This window comes from Stegostoma tigrinum, chromosome 3 (genome assembly GCF_030684315.1).
Source record: "Stegostoma tigrinum isolate sSteTig4 chromosome 3, sSteTig4.hap1, whole genome shotgun sequence".
Classification (NCBI taxonomy): domain Eukaryota; kingdom Metazoa; phylum Chordata; class Chondrichthyes; order Orectolobiformes; family Stegostomatidae; genus Stegostoma; species Stegostoma tigrinum.
This window is the reverse complement of record NC_081356.1, coordinates 9,711,566-9,735,005: the sequence shown is the minus strand read 5'-3', so window position 1 is coordinate 9,735,005 and position 23,440 is coordinate 9,711,566. Positions and strand designations below refer to the sequence as shown.

Sequence of the window (23,440 nt, the reverse complement as noted above, 5' to 3'; positions counted from 1 at the left end):
AGCCCTGGGAATTGAAATAGTGAACACCCCAGAAGCAGCCATTGATGCAGGGCAATAGCCTTGGGCCACAGAGCTTCTTACAGTAACTTGAAGGGAAGTTGCCACTTGTGTAGGAGGAAGGGTGCATCTGCAGGAATCTCCCACCAGGAGTCAGAAAATGACCACCAACAGGGCAATTAATTGACCGTAGCATTCCCTAGTTGGCCAATCTGTTTCCTTTGGTAACAGGACGATTTGAGGCTCCTTGTAAGCCACCTTCCCAATCCATTTTACCACCCTTCCAGCCTCTTATTCTGTCCCATGAGGGCCATTTGGATTGAATCCAATGACTTTGGAGAAGCTTTCTGCTGTCCCATTCTAGATGTCGGACAAACAGTTTGATGGCTTATAGTGAATGGTGCATCTGGGATGTATGCTATCCGAGAGACGAGAGCCCCTGGATGAAGACAGCCAGGCCAGCAGCAATGTTGCGACACTGACGCTGTCCAACTCTGCCAAAAAGATTGGAGCTGTCCTAGTGACTTGGCCATTTTCCTGGCTTTGTGGTGCCCCAAACCTGTTACAGTGTTCTGGGCTCTCATTGTTGACTGACTGTCAATCCCTCCCGATCTCTGAGATATTGAGTCTGCAAGTAATCACAGCCGAAGCGCTTGAGCCCAGCTGCTTGGCCTTGTTTGGAGCAGATGAAACGCCCTCTTCCTGAGGGCAATCAGGAAACTCCGGTGTGATACGAGGGTATCAGGGAACTTTTCACCAATTAATGACCTTTCTTCCTCAGTCCTACCAGAGTTGCAGCATGCACGTATCAGATAGGTTGAGTGTTTTTAATACGGTATATCAGACTCTTGATAATTAGCTAATTTCCATTCTCCTGCAGAGGGCAGCCACGCCAATTATAGCTAATATGGGAAGGTAAAGTCACCTGCACCCATCAGACCATAGGCCTGCTCTCTCTCATTAGAGAGAAGGATGATTGGTGATGCTTTAACTGGAGGGTCACCATGTTGGATGACAGCTTCAGTCGGAGAGACCTTCGTGGTTACTTCAGCCTGTGCAGGAATGGAATCTATGCTGTTGGCATCACTCTGTAGCCCAAACTGGACTCCTAGCCAACTGGCCCCATTATCCGAAACACTGTTCTGGTTGTTGTGAGCACAATATGTGGCCTTTGCGATGCCCTTTGTTTGTGACGTGTTGCCATGTGGAGCACGACTCATGACTCCTGTCACCAAAATGTCTGCTGTAGTTAGACAAACCACTTTCAGTTGCACTCACATAGCACCTTTACCTACAGAGTGGCAGTGTAAGAGTTAACAGCATCAGGTCACGAACAAAACATTTCATTTGAACAATGGGTGTCGAGGAAGGGAAGCAAGTGCTTTTCAGTGGTTCATTACTCATTGTGATCATGAACAAGCAAAGTGAGCAGAGTAACAAAGGTGCTACTGACATGTAAAAAGAAAACATTTTTTTTTATTGCTCAGGTGTAATAAAACGGATGGAATGGCTGTTAGAGCTGATGGGACATATCCGAAATGTTGCTTATGGGTCAGCTCCTATGCAAAATGCAGATCCTAAAGAGGTATCTCTTTCTTTTCACAAGGTTTGCTGTTTTAAATCTGAAATGCTTTTCTGTCTGAGGAAACTTTGCAGTAGTTTTTTTTTCGGAAACTACCAAAACTTGAATTGTTTAGGAGTCTTGAAGTTAATTGGAACACGTTGAAGTCATTAAATGCCATTTATAGAAGCAAGCTTGTACTGGAATAAGTCCATTATGGACTTGGCAGAGCAAACCATTATTGTGCAAATGAAAAGGCCATCCCTCTGTGCAGTGTAACATAGAAATGCATAATTGTCAAACTCACCACGTACAATATATAAGCTGGTAAAATGATACAAACATATGCTCTCTATTCACCAACATTTTGTGACTAATACAGTCATTTGATATGATTTTATGCCAGTGAGAGTCAATAAACATCTGGATGTGCTAGTATCTAATTAATGTGGCCTTGGGGTTACTTTCAAACATTATCTTGTTAACACTAAATTTAAAAAAAATTTAGTGCACACATTTTATTGAAGGTACACCAAGCTCGAGTTTTGTATCTGATGTTCTCATTATTGCAGCAAAAACCTATAAGTTGACAGAATGGAAGGTGAGCTGCAGAGTTATATTTGCTAAGAGAACATGAAACTCAATGTGACTGAAAGAGTAACAACAGAAAATGCTGGGTTTTTATTTTCTCTCGAAGGCTTGTGATTTTAAAATATTTTCTGCAGTCTGATGTCAAGGGCAAGTATTTGTCCAAGTTGATTGACCGAGTGGCCGTTTCTTTTTCAGGCCGTGGGCTTCCTGCTTAGTGTACTTGCTGCTGCTGTTGCTGCATGGAGCGATCATACGGTACCGCTGATGCTTGGTGTTCGGGCCAGCTGGCTGCCATGGAGTGAAGAGAAAAGTTTCATCGACTGCATGAAATCTTCTCTCGGTGGAAGTTCAGTGGATTCCTTGTCAGTGCAACAATGTTTTCATCTTCTACCGCAAAGCATTGTCTTATTGCTGGCTAAAGAGCCATGGAAAGACCACATACAAAAGGTGAGTCAGTGTTTCTGAAGAAGGGTCCCGATCCAAACTGTCAGCTTCCCTGCTCCTCTGCTGCCTGACCTGCTGTGTTCGTCCAGCTCCACACTGTGTTATCACTGAATCCAGCAATCGGCAGTTCTTACTATCTATGAGTTAGCGCTCAGGCTAGTTAGGCTGGGGCTGGCAGACAGTGGTTCAGGATTTGACTGGTGAATTTCTGCAGCGTGTCTTGAATGTGGTACACACTACTGCTACTGAGCATCGCTGGTGGTAAGAGTGGGTGCGGTGCCAATCAAACAAGCCTCTTTGTCCTGGACAGTGTCAAGCTTCTTGAGTGTTCTTGGAGCTGCACTCATCCAGGCAAGTGGAGAGGATGTTGAAATGGGGGTTTCGATGATGGTAATACCTTTGAATGGCAGGGAGTGGTGGTTAGATCATCTCTTATTAGAGATGCTCATTGTCTGGCACTTGTGTGATGCAAATGTTACTTACCACTTGTCAGCCCAAGCCTGGATATTGTCCAGGCCTTGCTGCATTTGAAGGACTGCTTCAGTATCTGAGGAGTCATGAATGGTGCTGAACATTGCACAGCCGTCAGCGAGCATCTCCACTTCTGACCTTATGATGGCGGGAAGGTCATTGATGAAGCAGCTGAAGATGGTTTGGTTTGGACACTACCCTGAGAAACTCCTGCAGAGATGTGCTGAAGCTGAGACGACTGACAACCAACGACCTTGAAATTCTTCCTATGTATCAGGTATGACTTCAACCTGCAGAACTTTCCCCCAGATTGCAAATTGACTCTAATTTCGCTTGGGCTCCTTGATGTCACACTGGGTCAAATGTGACCTTACTCTCCAGGACTGTTACTCTCCCCTCGCCTCACCTCAAGAATTCAGCTCTTTTGTCCATGTTTGAACCGAGGCTGTAACGAGGTCAGGAGCTGAGTGGCCCTGGCGGAACCCAAACTGGGTGTCACTGAGCAGGTTATTTCTGAGCAGGTGCTGCTCGATAGCACTGTTGATGACACCTTCCATCACTTCACTGATGATCGAGAGTCGACTAATGGGACAGTAATTAGCTGAGTTGGATTTGTCCTGCTTTTTATGCACAGGACATACCCAGGCAATTTTTTTTGCATTGTCAGGTAGATACCAGTGTTGTAACTGTACTGGAACAGCTTGGATCAGGGAGTGGCAAGTTCTGGAGCTCAAGTCTTCAATCCTATTGCCATAACGTTGTCCGGGTTGACAGCCTTTGCAGTTTCCAGTGTCTCCAACTGTTTCTTGACATCACAAGGAGTAAATCAAATTGGCTAAAGAATCAGTAATGCTCGGCATCATTGGAAGAGGCCGAGGTGGATCATCTACTCGGCAATTCTGGCTGAAGGTTATTATGAATGCTTCAGGGTTATCTTTTGCACTGATGTGCTGGGCTTTTCCAACATTGCGGATTGGGCTATTTGTCGAGGTCTCTCCTCCGGTGAGTTGTTTAATCGTTCACCACTATACGTAGTTTGCTCCTCAGATCAGAAGGAAGGGTTACCGGACCCAAAATGCTAATGATGATTTCTCTCCACAGATGCTACCAGACCTGCTGAGCTTCCCCAGTAACTTCTGCTTTTGTATATTTGCTTTTAGGTTAATGCCTGACATTAAACTGAGAGATTGTTCACATAATTCGACTGCCCACAGCCCTAACTGCTTTGTTTTGGGTTAAACAAGAAGCACAATGAATAAAATTAGTGCTCTTTGTACACTGTCACTTGTGTTGAAGAATTCAGTTTGCTTCACCCGATTTTCTCAGTTTGCCGATTTGCGAAGGTGTTAACTCCTTTCAACATCACTGAAATGCAGCTTCCCACCAAACCAACAGTGGAACTTTTCTCAGTCCTGCTTGGAAAAAGTGCAACACTTTTTTTTGCAGTTTGAATATCCAACACATGGTATTTGTTTTTGTCTTAAAACCATGTATACAGAGCAACATGGTAAAGATGCTTTTTTATTGCTAGTATGCAGAAACAAAACATGAAGATAAAGTTGCCATAGTCCTACTAGATCATGGGGCTACTTTCTCATTGGAGAGCAACGGCGCGTGCTGGTTTAACGGGTGGTTTCACAGTCGAGGGGAGACAGTGAAAATGAGAATCTTCATGGTAACCTCAGTTGATGTGGGATTTGAACCCGTGCTGTTGTCATCATTCTACACCACAGACCAGCCAGCCAGGCAACTGAAAACTGGAATCAGGGTAATCTCTGCATTGATTATACCTGCACAGGCAAAGATACTTGTTATTGCAGGCCAATCAATCTCAGTCTCAACTCATCACTGCAGGAGATTGTCAGAGCGGTGACCTTGGCCAGACCATATTCAGTTGGGTCATCATTGACCTGACATCCATCAATATTTAGCAGGTCTGAGATGTGGAGAAATTTTGCCACGCACAGAGTGGTGAGCCCCTGATATTCTCTGCCACGTCAAGCAGTTGAGGCCAAAGTATTGTACATTTTCAAGAAGGAGTTAGACATAGTTGTTTGGACTAAAGGGATGAAAGGGTGTGGGGAGAAAACGGGAACAGGGGACTGAGTTGGATTCTCAACCATGGTCCTATTGAAAGGCAGAGTAGGCTCAAAGGGCTGAATGGCCTACATCTCCTATTTTTTACGTAATAAAGTCAGAAATGGGTATGTGCAAACATCAGTGCACAATGCTCAGCATCATTCACCACTCCGTAGATACGGAAACAGCCCATGTCCAAAAACAGCAATATCCAGGCTTGGACTCACAGATACTAGATAATTAATATCTACAACAAGAGAGAATCTAGCCATCTCACCGTCACATTCATTATCTTTACCAATGCTGTCACGCCATTCAGTGTACTGGACATTACCTTTGACTAGAAACTGACCTGGACCAGCCATAAAATCACTGTGGCTAAAAGAACAGCTCTGAGGCTAGAAATTCTGTTGTGACTAACTCAATTGCTGTCTATTTCAAAGCCTGCCCACTGCTTACAAGGCACATGTCAGAAGTACGATTGCAGACTCTGTCCTCGCCTGGATAAGCGCAGCTCCAAAATCACTCCCACAACTTGACACCATCCAGGACAAAGCAACCCGCTTGATGGGCACTGATCCATCACATTCAATAGTCACTCATGCTCAATGGCAGTAGAATGTGCCATCTACAAGATGCACCACATTGAATCACCCTTCGACAGTATCTCCCAAGTCCCCAGCCTCAACCACCTGTAAACCTGGGCTGGAAATGCTTGGGAACACCACCAACACCGGGATACATTCTCCTCCAAACCACGCACTGTTCTGACTTTGAATAATGCCACCATTCTTTCACTGTCACTGAGCAAATATCTTGGACTTCCCTTCCTAACTACACTGTTGCAAGTGCTCCTCAAACCCACCTCAATGGTAGCAGTTCAAAAATACATCCTTCATCATTGCTTTCTCAAGGACAGTAATGGTTGGATGGTCACCAAGGACTGGCCTAGCTGGCGACACCTAAGTCCACGCATGAATTTTAAAGGAAAGCAGCCTGGGCCATGAGGGTTCCAACAAGAGTGACCATGTAAAGCAAGCACATCACTGAACTTGGGGATAGAGTCAGAGGAAGCTCAGTTGGAATCAGTGGTTAGTAAAGAGAAGTGGTGGGCTCGCAGCACTTAACCCTTGGTAATGGAGTGAATAAGACTTTATCAATGGTGAATCTAATAAATGGTTAAGTTTGCAGGTGAAATAAGCATTGGACTTAGAAAAACAGCAGTCTACACAACACTTAGAAGGTAACATGAATAATCTAAAATCTCGTATAATACAGGAAGAATCCAAGACAAATAACATTTATTCGATGGGCAGACCAGAAGTTCATTTCTATGCACCAGTACATTTTGACAATCAAATCCCAATTATGTGTCCCCAGGAAGCAAGTGACCTTTATCTCTTCCTGGAATACTGAAAAATTTGAGACAATATGGTCTGCATCTCTTTGGAACTTAAACAGAAAATGGTATTCATACACAAGCTCAACTGTTTAAAATCACTTAACAGAAATTGAGTCAGTGTTTATGCATGAAAAGAAATTGTTTGATATATTCTTTTCATCTAGATCCTAAATTAATTATTATATCTCTGTTTCCCCATTACAGTTCATTGATTGGCTATTTAACATAGCCGAATGCCCATGCGAAGTATTATCATTGGATAAGTTGAACGTGATCAAAGGTAACATCACTACTTCCATTTAAAATCTTCAGTAGCCTTAACAGAATATTTAGTTTACTTGTTCATAAATCATACTGGCTAGTTAATTCTTGTAGTTAATTTGACTGCTAGGCTGAAGTTATATTGCGGTCAGTTTTTGTTGGTACGGGTAATGTTAAGAAGGATCTCTTGCAGCTTGAGTTTTTAGTCCTGTACAGTATACCATCCAATGAAAAATGTTAACAATGGGTAGCCTGATATTTTTTTAAAATCTTATTGGTGATCTTCCATTTGGAATCTCAGTGCCAGCAGCCACTCTGGTAATGCTGTGATTGGAGTGGAGTTCTGTGATGCTTGGAACAGCTCCCTGGGCTATGATGCGGACCAGATTTCATTGTCATATCACCGGTGTTGGACCAGGAGAAAAAGAAAATAAACCTGAGAACTGATCATGTTTAACTATTGTTATTGAAGTACTACTGCTTTACGCTTCTTTAGTTTAGATATTTGTTTGTATAATATTAACTTAAACAGAATAGATTTTTTAAAAATTCTGACAGTAACCATCTCCTTGAAAGTGTTCATTTGATTTTGCATCACAAGTGTGCAAGAAACATTCAAACCCTCTGAGGAAGGATCACCGGACCTGGAACGTTAACTCTGATTGTTTTCATCCATGATGCTGCCAGACCTGCTGAGCTTATCCAGCAACTTCAGTTTCTGTTCCTGATTTGCAGCATCTGCAGTTCTTTTGTTTTTTTTATTCAAATGCGCTCAATGAGATTGTTGATGAAGTAAAAATGGACTGACAGTTGATAACTACATTTTGTAATGTTTGTTGATGTCACTGGATACATTTTTTAATCCATATGGCACAAGGTGCAGCTCTCTTAATTGCTAACTTGCCTATTTGACTGAATTTTCTTGCACATTTTAATTGTCATTTCAAACCTGAATCCGTTGCTCCTGACACTTTCTTTCGTGGGCTTTCTATGGTGCTTTATTTCCAGTCATCCTAGCTGCCAGCTACCCTTTTCCAATCTTAGGTAGATTTCCCACCTCTGATTCCCTCCTTAAATCACCACTTCCTCTTTGCTTTCAAGCTGCCCTGCCAATCTATTCTCTATAGCTCATTGAGGCAATGATGGGATGGGATGCTAACTTTCCCATCCCCTGTCTCTTCGACCTTCTAAACCAATACTCCAACTTGCTATCCCACTGCATCACTACTCACCTCTACCCGCTTAGACTCTAATAATCATGTTCGCTCAAACTTTCTTCCCTCAGAATGTCTAATTGCTCACAGAATATTGTAGTGTGTGGCAGATGGAATATAAAGTGCCCAAGTCTGAAGGCATCCACTTTATTAGAAAAAAGCACAGAATATTTCTTAACTAATGATGGCTTGGGAGGTGTTGGTATCCAACGGGACCTAGCTATTCTTGTTCATGAGTGACCAAAAGCTAATGTGCAGATGCAGCTAAGAATAATGAACTGTTATTTACCATAAGCTTGGGGCTTCAGCAGAAGGCAGTTTGAGTCCAGGAGTAAAGCTATCTTGCTGCAATTGTGTGGAACCTAACAGACCATGACCAATGTACTGTGTATAATTTTGATCTGCTTTTGTAGGGAAGGATTTACTTGCCATAGCGAGAGTGCAATGGAGATTCACCAGACTAATCCATAGGGTTGTATGTTGTCTTTTGAGGAGAAAATGGGGAAATTGGGCCTTTGTGATCTGGAGTTTCAAAGAATGAAAGGTGATCCCATTCGAAACTTATAAAATTCTTCCAGGGTCTGACAGGGGAGATGGAGATATGATGTTTCCCTTGGCGAGTGAGTCTGGAACTAAGGAATATTAGCTTAGAAATAGGAGTAACGCTACTCATCATCTTGGGTGATCTCAGCCCGTATCTCAGATCATTTTACCCTGTCTCCTCTGAATTCACAATCTAAACCTTTCCTTCCACGTGAGTTCAACTTGCCAAAATCACAGCCACTGTTCCAACTATTTTTTTTTTATTCATTCATGGGGTGAGGGCATCTCTAGCCAGACCAACATTTGTTGCCCATCTGTAATTACCCAGAGGGCAGTTAAGAGTCAATCACACATTACTGTGGGCCTGGAATCACATGTAGGCCAGACCAGGTAAGGATGGCAGTTACCTTCCCTAAAAGACATTAGTGAACCAGATTGATTTTTCCAATAATCGACAATGGATTCATGGTTGCTGTTACACCCCTAATTCAAGATTTTTTTTTTGAATTCAGATTCCATCATCTGCTGTGGTGGGATTTGAATCTGCATCCCCAGGACATTAAATAAAAACTGAAAGAACTGTGGCTGCTGTAAATCAGGAACAAAAACAGAAGTTGCTGAAAAAGCTCAGCAGGTCTGGCAGCATCTGTGAAGAGAAACCAGAGTTGATGTTTCGGGTCCGGTGAGCCTTCCTCACTCGCTGATCTGACATTCTCACATCACTTTGTTGTACCTTTATCAGTCATATCTCTTGCCCCACTTCCAGACCATTTCTTTCTGTGTCCACCTTAGGCTAAAGCTCTCCTCCAGATCACTTAAAACCACTCTCATAACCTCACAACAGTCTAGCTTTTAATCCTCCATTCAGCACCATGCATCTGCAGCTGTCACTTTTCTGAGGTGCACCCTCCCCTCTGGTTTGAAAGCTGGTCACCCACCTTTCCTCCACAGCCTCTGTACTTCTATCTGTCTCCTCAGGTCTATAAGTAGGCCCTTGCAAATGACTATCCTGCCTTTAAACACTCTTTCTTGCCAGGTCCTTGGTGTCCTGTCAGCGTTCCAACCCATGCCTGTCTTGCCCACAATTCTGAGTTTAACTCTCTCCACTTGGATTTCCTCCCTGCTGCAGAAATGGAACAATGTTAAGTGAAGACCCTAGACAATATCCAGGCTTGGGCTGACATGTGACCGGTAAACAAATGTCAGGCAGTGACCGTCTCCAATAAGAGATAATCTAACCACTACCCCTTGACATTCAGTGGCGTTACCATCACTGATTCACCCATTGTTCATATCCTTGAGGTTACCATTGACCAGAACTCAACTGGACTCACCACACAAACACAGTGACCACAAGACCAGGCCAGAGACTAGATATACTGCGGCGAGTAACTCACTTCTTTGACTCCTCAAAGCCTGTCAATCATCTACAAGGCGTAAGTAAGGAAATGTGATGGGATACTCCCCACTTGCCTGGATGGGTGCAGCCGCAACAACACTCAAGAAGCTTGACACCATCGAGGACAAAGCAGCCCGCTTGATTGGCATCACGTCCACAAACATCCACTCCCTCCACCACCGACGCTCAGTAGCAGCAGTGTGTACTACCTACAAGTTGCACTGCAGAAATTCACCGAAGATCCTGAGCCAGCACCTTCCATGCCCACGATCCCTTCCATCTAGAAGGACAAGGGCAACAGATACATGAGAACACCACCAGCTGCAAGTCGCTTCCAAGTGACTCACCAACCTGACTCAGAAATATATCACTGTTGCTCGGTCAGAACCCTTGAATTCATTGAAAATGGCATCTCCCCAGGACTGCAGAAGGCTGTTCACGACCACCTTTGCAAGGGTACCTAGGGCTGGGCAAATATACTGGCCCAGCAAGTCCACGTTAAGATTGGAGATGCACTGTTGATCCCCAATCCAGGAGAAACAATAGCATGGACTTACTTAGTGATAACAGCAGATGAAGGTTCTCCAACTTTCCTGTCATGAAGAGGATCCAGTTTGAAAATCTTTTTGCTGCTTCCAGCTGTTACTTCATCAGGAATGTTCAGATTCTCACAAAGCTGAAACAAAGTCAGGCATAACAAGGTTGGCTTGCCGAAATTTGAGACGGAGAACAAAATACGTTGGCCCACCATAGACCACACATTGTTAAATAAGCTGTCCCACATATTGGCTTTAGTTTTAGTGTCTTGGGAAGAAATTAAATTTAACGCATTTTGAATTATTCAGCATGCCATTCATATTTCATGGTTCCTGAAATTGTAACACTATATTTTTAATTCTGGGTCTCTACGAGATGTGTGAAAGGATGTGCTGGTGATTAAACAACTGAGCGTTGAGAATTATTAAGCCACATGCTCAAGACTGCTTGTTGCTTCAGAATCCACAATAACATGGTCACTGTAACATGAATGGTCCACATTAAGACTGGAGATGCATTGGGCAGTTTGTACAGGGCGGTAACCAGAAAACCAGCAGCAGTGCAAAATACTGCAGGTGCTGGAAATCTGAAGCAAAAACATAAGTAGTCAGGAAACCTCTTTGGAAAGAGATTAATAATTAACATTTCAGGTTGATGAGCCTTTGTCTGAACTTGTCCTGCCACATCCAGTGTTACTTCTTTTTGTAAAAGTTTAAAGTTTGGTCTTCTTTGTTCAGCAGATCTGTTTCAGTTGGAAATCCCAAATGTTCTGCAAGTTACTTTTTAACACACGCACAAAACTGACTCAAGTCAGAGGCAGACGAGCAGCTGTCTCTCTGTGTGTATTTATCTCAGCATGCATCATTGAACTCGTATACTCTTGCTTCACAGTGATGCCGATGAGCAATAAGTATGTCCTCTAGCACAGTAGGTGCTGAAACACTGTAGCTTAATGTGACAGTATAACAAATTTTCATCAAAGACTTTCTGAAGTGAGCAGGCAAGGTATCCATTGCATTCATTATATTGTCGGTCGTGGCTCCTAGATTCCATTTGCCAACCAGTATTCTAGAGTTTAAGTATGTTACATCCAAGCCTCTTTGTCACATTCAGGATATACATTTTATCTCGAATTGCTTTGGACTAAAGTTGACATTAGCTGTTTTCTCTATCCACAAATATTATCTAACCTGCTGAGCATTCCCAACATTTTCAGTTTTTATTTCCAACTCCCACAGTGACTTGCTGACATCGTGCTTCTTCCAAGGATCTGTTCCTTTCTCCCGGCTCTCCATCTCTGACCATCCGTTTGGATGATTCAACCATCTTTTTTAGAACTTTGTGATATGTTTTCCTTAGGCAAGAAATCCTTTCCTCCCCCCCGCCCCCACGCAATGCCACAGTGATTGACAAGGTCCTTAAACATGTCACTCCCATTTTCACACTTATGCTCTCGCTCCATCCCCTCCAAACCAGAACTGTGATAGGATTCCCCTTGTCTTCACAAAGCTCAATATTCAAGTCTCCAGGAAACCTCCCCTCTGTCACACCTTAGTCCCACTCCTCTATTATCTCCAATGTCCATTCCCTTCTGTTAGGCATCTTTCACTGCACATGCAGGAAACGGAGTTTACTTGGGAGAACCTCCGATCAGTCCCCAGATGTATCTTAGAGCATCCATTACCTGCCATTTCAATTCTTCATCTTGGCCCTGCTCTGATCTCACCGACATTAATTTCCTGTTGCATTCCAGGGAGGCATCGTGAGCCTGGGGAACAGGACCTCATGTTTCAGTTGTAAACTCTACAGCATTCTGGGCTCAATATTGAGGTCACTGCTTTTAGATAGCCTCTGCACACATGTTTCTTTTTCTCTTCACTCACTTTTGTGTTCCCCTCTTTTGTTCCTTTTTATTGTTTACTTTGGGCCAATAACTATTCATGAAATTGCCAATCGTGCATCTTGTGAAAATGTTTCTCCCATTCCCCCACTTCCTTTGTCTTCCCTTGAAATCTTCCTTCAGATATCTTGACTCCCCTGGATTTCAAATCACAAGGTTTCAGATCACAAAGTTTCTCTTTTCTTTGAGTTTTTAAGCTTTCTTTTTAAATAATACAGTTAAAACTAAGCAGTAGATTTTTAAAACTTGGCATAAGATCCACACAGTTATTTATCATTTGGTCTGTCAGAGAGACTTTTTAACCACACCCACTATCAGTATGACACTGACACCTTTGGAGGGAGAGTGTGGTTCTTTCAGAATGTCTCTTTCTCTCATCCCCAACTCCTCCTTTTTGGCCTCGGGGGTGGGGGGGGGAGGGTGGAACACACGCTGCATAAAGGTTGTATCCCTTATTAAAATAACAGTGAAAGCTCAACATTGGGGTCAGATGCCACCTGGTGTTCACTGTGGGTGCGCGCACACGTACACACGCGCGCACACACGTACAATGTCCTGCAATAACTAGTGCTGTTTGCTGCATTCCAACGTGAGCATGAGCATATCGATCAAGTGCCAAGACCACCCATGTCATGTTCTGCCAATGTAAGTGAAGCATAACAACAGAGCAAAGGTTCCCTGTGTGCAGAGCAGAATTGATAGGCCAGTTGTTTTCATGAGTTTCCTTCACCCTGGAACTATTTGGTGAAGATCTACATTGCTATCTGTGCTTAGAATCAATGAAATTGATCACCCAGTGTGAATACCTGTGAAGGATCCATTGAAGTAAAGTAAAGTAAATGTGATTTATTGAGTTACACATCTGCACTTGACAATACCTAGATTTCTAGGTGTATAATGCTCCAACAAGTGTGCCCCCAATTATCAGAGGCTTCACCAGACTCTGAGAGCACCAATTAATTTGTCTTCAGTTCCTGCCCCAGAAGGTTTCATTTCTAAATGATAGAACGCCCTTCCACCACCTCCCCTAGGGACCAAGATTTCAAATCAGCAAATTTCTCATGCTTTCAGTTCACAGACCCCCTTCACACCCTCTTCTCCACACACACGTGTACCAGCCAATATTGTGATCAAAGATGTCTGATTGATGCTGGGTGTCATTCTTCTCTTTCCTCTGTCCCACTCACAATGTACTCTTCAATGAAAATGCTGAGTGAACTCACAACTTGTTACAGCTTTAAATGGTCAGCTATTGTTGTACCGTTATGGGCTTTTAGACTACCTGCATTTTTTAAGATGAGGTCAGAAGTCACAGGATAAAATGATGTGGACGTGCTAGCATTGGACTGGGATGGACAAGGTCAAAAGTCACAGGACACCAGGTTATAGTCCAATAGGTTTATTTGCAGTCACAAGCTTTGGGAGTGCTGCTTCTTTGTCAGGTGAAGTGGAGGGAGACGCACAGTCATAGAATTCTCAGCAGAGAGATCATTGCAAGGTAATTCTAAGTAACTAAGAGTGTCAGAAGATAGTACAAATGGTGTGAGCAGAGTGTCAACAGGCTGAATAACATTTCAAATAAGGTCGGACTGTATCCTGGCATCATCTGACTTCTGATTAAATATGTCTGGGTGAGATCAAAATACACTTTGTCATTAAACAGCATTTATGAAGCAGGTATTACTGATACACATTGTTTAGATAAGAAATAAGAACAGGAGTCAGCTATTTAGCTCCTCAAGCCTATTCTGCTATTCAACATGGCCATGGCTGATCCAACATTCAGCATGTACACTTTCCTGCCCTCTCACCATCACATTTAATTTACCAACTGATCAAGAATCTACATCTTTCTGCACAAGGACTCAGCCCCCACACTCTCGGTGGCAAGGAGTTCCAAAAATCTCTCAAACCTCAGAGGAAATTCTTCCTCATCTCAGTCTTGAGTTGGCACCTCTTCATTCTGACCCTATGCCCTCTGGTCCTAGACCCTCCCATGACGGGTAACATCTCTCAACATTTACCCTGTCAAGCCCCTTAAGGATTGCATATGTTTCAATGAGATCATCTCTCATTCTTCTAAACTCCAGTGAGGAGAGTCCCAATCTATTCAGCCTTTGCTCATAAGCCAATCCCTCCATGCTGGGCATCATCCTAGTGAGCCTTCTCTGAACTGACTCTAATAAAATAGTATCCTTTCTTAAATAAGGGGAGTAAAACTGTTCACCATACTGGAGGGTCTAGGCCTGAAACGTCAGCTTTTGTGTTCCTGAGATGCTGCTTGGCCTGCTGTGTTCATCCAGCTTCACACTTTATTACCTTGGATTCTTCAGCATCTGCAGTTCCCATTATCTTCCCCCACCGTACTCCAGATGTGGTCTCACCAGCACCTTGTACTCTTGCAGTAAGAATTCCTACTCTTATACTCTAACCCGCTTGAAATAAGAACTGAAAACCAACTTATCAACTCACTTAAAAAAACTTTGGTAAAACTATAACCTTTATTAGGTCATGCCTCAGCCATTTCTAGCCGATGAAATCTTTCCTCACCGCTGTAATTTAAGCCCTGACAGTATTCTTGTAAATGTCCTGTGTCCTCTCTCTCCACTTCACTTGTGTCCTTCCTGTAATGTGGTGATGATCAGAACTGTACACAGAATTACAAGACAAAGTCATATTGTTCAAATACTGGCAAAATTCCCTCGTTTAAATTGGGACACAGCAGACCTCTGAACAGAATGTAAAATCCTTCAACAATTCTCAGAATTCCTAGTTTTGGGTATGTCTGATAGAGACGGTAGGGGTGGAGGTTAGATAGACTTAGGTTTAGGGTAAAATTTCAGCACAACATTGTGGGCCTAAGGGTCTGTACTGTGCTGTACTATTCTGTATCCTAATATGTATTACTCTTATTGAGTTGCATGTCATGAAATCTGTATATTTGAGTTGATTATCCCCATGCCCTTAAGTGGGCACAATGACCCAGTTGTATCTCGGGCAATAGTTTTGTGTTGTTATGCCTTTTATCTTTAACAAGTGCCCTTTTCTATTTCTCCTAGCAACACTTCTGGCACTGCGGTTTTTACCTGAGTACAGGAAGAAGGCTATCTGGACTCGTGCATATGGATGGTAACTGGCAATGTTTTAAGGGCTAACCTGATCAGTTTATGCAGGAGGCTGCATTTGCCAATAAGTGAGGACTGCGTGAGGAAGGAAAGGATGGGCTTGATGATGCACTCAAGTGGCAAGATACCAAATTTATTACAAAACCATGAAAGACAAGCTGTTTGCTGCTAATGGATGAGTAGCATGCCTAACACATACCACTAAGTATGTCACAGATATCTTATGCACTTTGTTTACAGAAACAAACCATGTCAAATAGTGCATAAAGCTACAATTATATAAATGGATTTTGTTTTGTTATTGAAGAATTCACCAAAGTATAAGCAATACATTTGAAAACAGAGACATTTATCTCTGTTTAAAATTTTCTTCCCTGCGCCTTTAAACTGTCAGTGTTTTTTTTCTGCAAATGGTTCCAATAAGAAGTTGGCCAAGGTTCTAATCATTTTGCGCCAACATATTGTTTGCGAAAAAAAAAATTCAGACGTAAATCGGAATGACGAAATAACAACATCAATTCATGTGGAGAGCCTGTAAGTTTGAAGTTCTTCTGTTGATGTTAAGTCTAATAATAATTAAAGATTGGGATTCTGAAATGTTCTCAGCATTGCACTATTTCAAGTTGTGTGTTTCAACCAAGAGGGAGAGTATACTTTATAGGTGGACACTATGACTATTTCTAATCTCTGAACCACAGTTAAAGATTTTATTTTACAAACTGGGATCAGCCACTGCCTGTATTAACTCAAGAAGCCTGACTGGAACAAAACATCGTTAATTGTTGAACATCAATATAAAGCCACTATTCATGCCTTACGTAGGCTAGTCCTAGCCCCGGACAGACCATCCCTAGTCTGTTTTTTTTAATATCCACTGTGCTCTTATACATAATTGAACATTTCTTTCCCCTGTCTCCCTTAGTATTTTTTTTCTTTCCTGAACTAGCAACCACCACCAGTACAGGTAACCAATTGAGTATTTATAAACAAAGCTCATTGGTATGGGCAATGCAATCCATCAAAAGTGAGAGGGGGCCGTAGGGAGGGCAGGAGGGACCAAAGGGATTTGGATGGGGAGACAGAGTTGTACCACCATGAGATGTTCACATCTCTCTAAAGGCATCAATGACGACACATACTCCCTCCCCAAGGACACCTGGGCACGAGCTTAACCGCAGCAGGGGTCAGTCAGCAGAGATGACCACTCCACAACCACCACCTGGACCAGTCCCAAGAGCATACCCATCAGGAGGTCCTCCAATCTGCCCATACCTCTCTGCACTGGATGACAGAAGATCAGGACCGTCGAGCTGAAGTCCAATCAAAAACTCAATGGAAGGTTGCTGAAAATGGTATACAATTGCCCACAAGCAATACATACGTATTCCGCAGCACCGCAAAAGAAATAGCTGGGCTGGGAGTCCATCAACCGCCACAGCCTGCAGTTACAGGGGACAGCTGCTCCACCCCAGGTCTTTGAGGAAAAGTGGGAAGACTCTCAAATAGAGAGCCCTTCTCTGGGGATCCCCAGCGGTCAATAAACTCACCAAGGTATGTCCAGACAGCGGATGTTAAGAGTTGAGGTGGATGGTGTGCAGCAGCAACAGCCTGTACGCACACCCACCTGTTCGCAAGGGGGAAGGACATGGAGGGCAGACCCGTGGGCCATGGCTTCCTGAGGGAGGTTCAGGGCCCTGGACCCAATGCGGAATTCCATCCGAGCAGGAGTATGTGCAGACAGGATTCCGCCGCACGCCTGAACATCCTCCACCTGGAGCACAGTGTCAGGTCCGAGCAACGCTGTTTTCAGGCAATGGATGGTATTGGCCATGAGCTGGATATCCACCATCGCCCTGTTTTGGCCAATAAAATGTGGAGCTGGAGGGTTACGGCAGGTTAGACACCATCCAAGGAGCAAGACAGTCAATATTTTGGTTCGGGACCCTTCATCAGGACAGGGGAAGGGGAAGGGAACTTGGAAATAAATGGAGGGTTGGGGCTGGGCTAAGGTAAGTGGGATGATGATAGATGAGTGCAGGTAGCGAGCTTGTAGAGATTGGTCAATGGGAAGGGTGGGCCAGATAGGTGAGAAGGGAGATGGACAGGTTGTTTCAGGTCAAGGAGGCTGGGTTAAGAGGGAGGACTGGACATGGGATGAGGCCGGGCTGGTGGGCAGCTTTGAAGCTGGTGAACTCTTAAGTTGTGAGGCCATTGGGCTGAAGGCTCCCGAGGTAGAATGTAAGGTGTTGTTCCTCCAGAAATGGTTCTCCCTACAGATACTCAGCTCCACGCTCGCAGAACACGTAAGCTGGAGGAACAACACCTTATTTTCCGCCACGGGAGCTTACGCCCTATGGCCTCAACGTAAGAGTTCACCAGCTTCAAAATCTCCCCACCACCAGCTTCCTGTCATCCCTCCTGGCCTCCTTGACCTGACACAACCTGTGCATTTCCCTTCTCACCTATCCTTCCCACCCTTCCCATTGACCAATCTCTACAACTCCTACCTGCATCCACCTATCACCACCCCAACTGCCTTCCCCCAGCCCCGCCCCACCCTATCCATTTATTTCTGAGCTCCTTCCCCCTCCCCAGTCCTGAAGAAGTGTGTTGACCCAAAATGTTGACTTTTCTGCTCCTCCGATGCTGTCTGACCTCCTGTAACCCTCCAGCTCCATATTTTATCCATTCTGAATTCCAGCATTTGCAGTCTTTGCTATCTCCTTAATTGCCCTGTTTGGGTCTGCGTTTGTTTAATATTCAGAAGTGTTAGCACGCTCTGCTGAACAGTTCGCACCTGGAGTATATTGTTTTATCTTATTAACCACCACCAGTAAATTGCCCATATTCGGTTTGATTTGTTATTGTCACATTTACCTAGATACAGTGAAAAGTTGTGTTTTGTGTGGAGTACAGGCAGACCATAACATACAAAGAGGGTGATTGCATTCCTCACTCTGTTCAATGTTACAGCTGCAAAGAAGGTGCACAGAAAGCAAGATCAATATTAGATGTGAAATTTGAGAGATCCATTCAGAAGTCTAACAGCAGCAGAGGAGATGCTGCTCTTAAATCTGTTGGTACGTGTGTTTAAGCTTTTGTGTCTTTCAATGTTTCCAATTAACTAGATGCAAATCCCTTTCTGGGCTTTACAAACTGTCACTGATGGGGTAGAGGTAGTGAGAGTGACAAGGGGCTAAATAAATATAGAGTGGAAGGGATGGGTCTGCCTTATGACTTTTGACATTCTGTTTGTCTTAAATGCTTTCTAACCTCTGGAGCAGCCGGAATCTGAACCCAGGCCTCCTGGCTCAAAGGTAGGAACAGTACCACTGTGCCACAAGAGCCCATCATGGGCCTGCCCTTTGTATTAATATCCAGTTAATACCACACACCTCAACAACTTTCCCATCATCAAATCACCGTGACTTTTTCTGAGTTTCCAACTATTAACCACCACTAGTGATCACCTGTGCACCCAATTAGAAATTTATGTGCAAAGTCCATTATGCATGATGCAAAACATAAAAAATGAAGGAGGCTGGTGTGGGGTAATAGGGAGAGTGGGAAGGTGCTAAATCAAAATGGAGTTGGAGCTGGGTGTAAAGTGCTATGTATTGTCTGCCTCTCTCTAAAGGCATCAAGACCATTGATGGACAGCGCATGCTTCTCCTCAAAGAACAGCCAGGCACAAACGTACTCACAGAAGAGTGACAGGCAGTTGACAGATAAGACATCCTCCACAGGCCATTGCCTGGACCTGTTTACAGCTAGCCTGGCCAAGCCTAGGAGCGGATCCTAAATCTACCCACACCCCTCTGCATCATGGGTCTACATTTTTAAAACTTTTTCCTCATCACCTGATTAAGGGTCACTGTCAAACAGCCCAGGAGCAGGTACGATTTGAACAGGGGCCACTTGGTCCAGAGGTAAGAGCACTACCACTGTACCACAAGGTCCACCTTATGGATATTTTCTAATTGATGCATTCAGGGACCTCTCTCTCTCTCGCTCTCTCGCTCTCTCTCGCTCGCTCTCTCTCTCACTCGCTCTCTCTCTCGCTCTCTCTCTCTCGCTCTCTCTCTCTCGCTCTCTCTCGCTCGCTCTCTCTCGCGCTCTCTCGCTCTTGCTCTCTCACACGTGTACACACACACACACCTGGAGCAGGTGGGAGTTGAACCCAGCTCTCCTGGCTCAGAGGTAGGGACACTTCTGCTACACTACAAGAGCCCTCGTTCCTCAAGCTATCGACCTAGGCCTAACCACTTTCAGCTGCTTTATCAATGGTGTTCGCTCCGGTCAGAAATGGAATGTGCAATCATTAACAAACAATATTCAGCACTGACAACCCAGATACTGAAATAGTCCATGTCCAAATGCAGCAAGACCTAGACAATACCCAGGGGCTTGTGCTGAAAAATGGTAAGTAATATTCATTCTGCACAAATGCAAGGCAGTGACCATGTCCAGCAAGAGAGAATCCAAAGATTCTGCTTTGACGTCAACAGTATTTCTATCACTGAATCTCCGACTATCAACATCCTGGTGATTACCATTGACCAAAAACTAAATGGGACGAGCTGTATAAATACAATGGCCACAAGAGCAAGTCAGAGGCTAGGAATCCTGCAGTGAGTAACTCACCATCTAACTCTCCGAAACCTGTCCATTATCTGTGAAGCACACGTCAGGAGTGCAATGGAATACTCCCCACTCAGTGAAGTTTTAACAATACTCAAGAAGTTTGATGCCATCCTGGACAAAGCAGCTTGCTTGACGGACAGCACATCCAAAAATATTCACTACCTCCACCACTGACGCTCATCAACACCAGTCTGTACCATTACTTCAACCCCACCTTCTAAACCCATGACCACTGCCATCCAGGAAGATAAGGGCAGCAGAAAATTGGGAACGCACCACCTGAAAGTTTCTCTCCAAGCCAATCTCAATCCTGACTTAGTTATATGGCTGTTCCTTCAGTGACACTAAGTTAAAAATCTTGGATTTCTCACCCCAACAGCATTGTGTGTCTAACCACAGCACGTGGACTCCACCATTTCAAGAAGGCAGCTTGCCCACATCTTTGGAAGGATAACTGGGGATGGTGAGAAAGTGTAAATGTTTAATACCTGGGAGCCCTTGTCAATAAATTACTGAAGGGCAACATGCAGCTGGAGCAACTTATTAGAAAAACTAATGTTAGTCTTTATCACAAGAAGATCTCAGTACGGAAATGGTCAAGTCGTGTTTCAATTGTGTAAATCGCATCTGGAGTGATGTGTACAGTTCTGGTCTTCTTATCTCAGGAAGTATTTTATTGCAATGAAGCATCACCAGTTTTGTCCGCATTGTTGGTGAGACTGTTCAGTGTAGAAGAATTGGGAAAACTGGACCTCTATGCTTTAGGGTTTTGAGGAATGAGAGGATATTATTGTAACTTACAAAATACTTAAAGGGACAGAAAGGATAAATGCAGGTAGGGTGATTTCCCTTGATGTGGAGTCAGAAACCAAGGGACATAATTTAAAAATAGGAGGTTGTGATTTAGAACTGAGATAAGGAGCATTGAGAGGGCCATGGAAGTTCAGTATTGGAGTATATTTAAAGTAGTGCACCTTGTTCCAACTCGACAAGCTAGTGATTGGCATTCACTCGGTGATACTCAATTGCTGTTGTATAGAATATGACCTAGAAAGGGGACCTGGCACCCTGCTTCACTGACAGGTCCCTGGAGTTGCTGGCGGAGGGAGTTGTAGAAAGGAGAAGAACATGCTTTCCTGGAGATAGGCATGGAAACCCGGCTGCCAGCCTGAAACCAGACAGTTACTGGGCTGTGTGCCATTTCTCCGATCTAACAAAATGCACAATCCTGCAGGATGTAATGGTGTGTGCCACCATCTCCTTTCTGTTACCTCACACTCACTCTTAACAGAACCATTGCGCGGTCTCATTACCTCGCCTAATGGTCTGCATGTTGCTGTACTACATGCAGAATTGCATTACTAAGTGTAACGGTCTGCACCTCTCACTTCTGCATGCACAATCGCATTATCAAGCAGCCTTGGACTGTGACTGATATTCAGCTGCTCCTCCCCTATGAAAGGGAGACCTTTGAAGTTTGAGACTGGGAGTAGTTCAGCCAATCCAGTTCACTTCATTGTACTGTGCTGCTCTCACATTGCCATCAATGCTGCTTATCTCAGTCCTAAATCACACTTCACTCTCAAGATACTGGAGCTTTTACCCCAAATACACAACTAATTACCTCTTTTCTGTGTTGCGAGGACCAGCAGTATCCTCAGTGGAGGTGGTGTTGTAGTGGCTTTTAATTCCGAAACCACGACTCATGTTCTGACTGCTAGCGGTTCAAATCCTACTATGGCAGCTGCAGGAATTTGATTGGAGAAGTAATGGCCTTGCATTATTATAGTTAACCCATTAATCCAGAGACCAGGTCATGTTCCAGGGATCTGCATTCAAATCATATCATATAAAGGAACTTAAATTCAATATGAATCTGGAATAAAGAGTCTAATGCTGACTGTGAAACCATTCTGTATCTTTCAGAAAAACTCATCTAGTCAGCTATAACCTTTAGAGAAGGGAAACTGCCATCCTCAACTGGTCTGGCCTACATGTGACTCCAACGGTTGACTCTCAACTGCTGTCTGTGCAATTTGGGGATAAGAAATAAATGCAGACCTAGTCATTACTGCCCACACCCCAAGAATGAATAGGAAAAATAAAATTAATATGACCTATTACTTCATCAAAACGACTCAACTGAATTAGTCAAACAAGACTCGCCAACTTTAAGGGCATTTAAATGGTCATTGGATAAACATACGGATGATAATAAAATAGTGTAGGTTAGATGGGTTTCAGATTGGTTTCTCAGGTCGGCGCAACAGCGAGGGCCGAAGGGCCAGTACTGCGCTATAATGTTCTATGGTTTAAAATTTTCCCTTAACAAAGGTCTTTTCCCCAGGGTGGGGGTGGTCAAAACTAGGGAGAGTATTTTTAAGGTGAGAGAAAGAAGATTTTAAAAAAATACAAGGGGCAACAAATTGACACAAGGTGGCCCATGTGTGGAATGAACTACCAAAGGAAGTGGTGGATACAACATTAAAAGACGTTTAGATAAGTTCATGAATAGGAAAGGTTTGGTGGAATGTGGACCAGGAGCAGGCAGGTGGGACTAGTTTAGTTTGGGAACATGGTCAGGGTTGGTGCTGCATGAATATGATTTTAAATAGAATCCCTACAGTGTGGAAATAGGCCCTTTGGAGAAACAAGTCCCCTGCAACACACTGAGCATCCCACCCAGACCTGAACCCTAATCTCAACATCCCTGAACACTATGGATAAATTAGCATGGCCAATCCACCTAGCCTGCACATCTTTGGATTGTGGGAAGAAACCGACACAGGGAGAATGTGCAAACTCCATACAGACAGCCTCCTGAGGATGCAATCGAACTCAGGTCCCTGGTGCTGTGAGGCAGCAGTGCTAACCAATGAGCCACCATTATCTTGCTGGCATTCCTTAGTTTGATTAAAAATTGGGGTGACCAATAAATGCTGACCTGGAGTGATGCCCATGTGGCCAGAATGAATAATAAAAAACAAGTGGATGAAAGTCCAACCCTCTTACCCAATCAAATTGGCTGGCAGCTCCAGCAATGCCAAGCTCGGCTGCCAATGCTCCCAGAGGAAAGCTCAGTGGATACCTGGTCCCAGGTAAGTCAAGAATTCATGCAGGGGAGGATTTGTCTGACTTATATGGAGAGGTGAAATGGGTCTTTCAGAGCCTCCACTGCGAAGGGCACTGCTTGTAAGCAGAATGTCCTATTCCTCCCTGTCATTTTACACAAAACATACAAGCTGACCACTCTTACACAGCCCCTCACACAG

At 43.9% G+C, this 23,440-nt stretch overlaps 1 protein-coding gene across 3 annotated transcripts in view; it reads left to right on the top strand.

Annotated features, from left to right (window-relative positions):
* The window catches only part of focad (focadhesin), a 190,810-nt gene extending 174,685 nt beyond the window's left edge, over window positions 1–16,125 (top strand). For 2 of the 3 annotated variants that reach the window (XM_048526877.2, XM_048526878.2), the window contains exons 41-44: window positions 1,485–1,582; window positions 2,345–2,596; window positions 6,750–6,825; window positions 15,459–16,125. In XM_048526877.2, the coding sequence (XP_048382834.1) occupies window positions 1,485–1,582; window positions 2,345–2,596; window positions 6,750–6,825; window positions 15,459–15,532 (500 nt within the window). In that variant the 3' untranslated portion in view covers window positions 15,533–16,125. Of the gene's footprint in view, window positions 1–1,484; window positions 1,583–2,344; window positions 2,597–6,749; window positions 6,826–9,075; window positions 9,156–15,458 lie in introns of those variants that run through there. The other variant, XM_059642923.1, reaches the window with a different exon arrangement.
* Window positions 16,126–23,440: the final 7,315 nt, after the last annotated feature.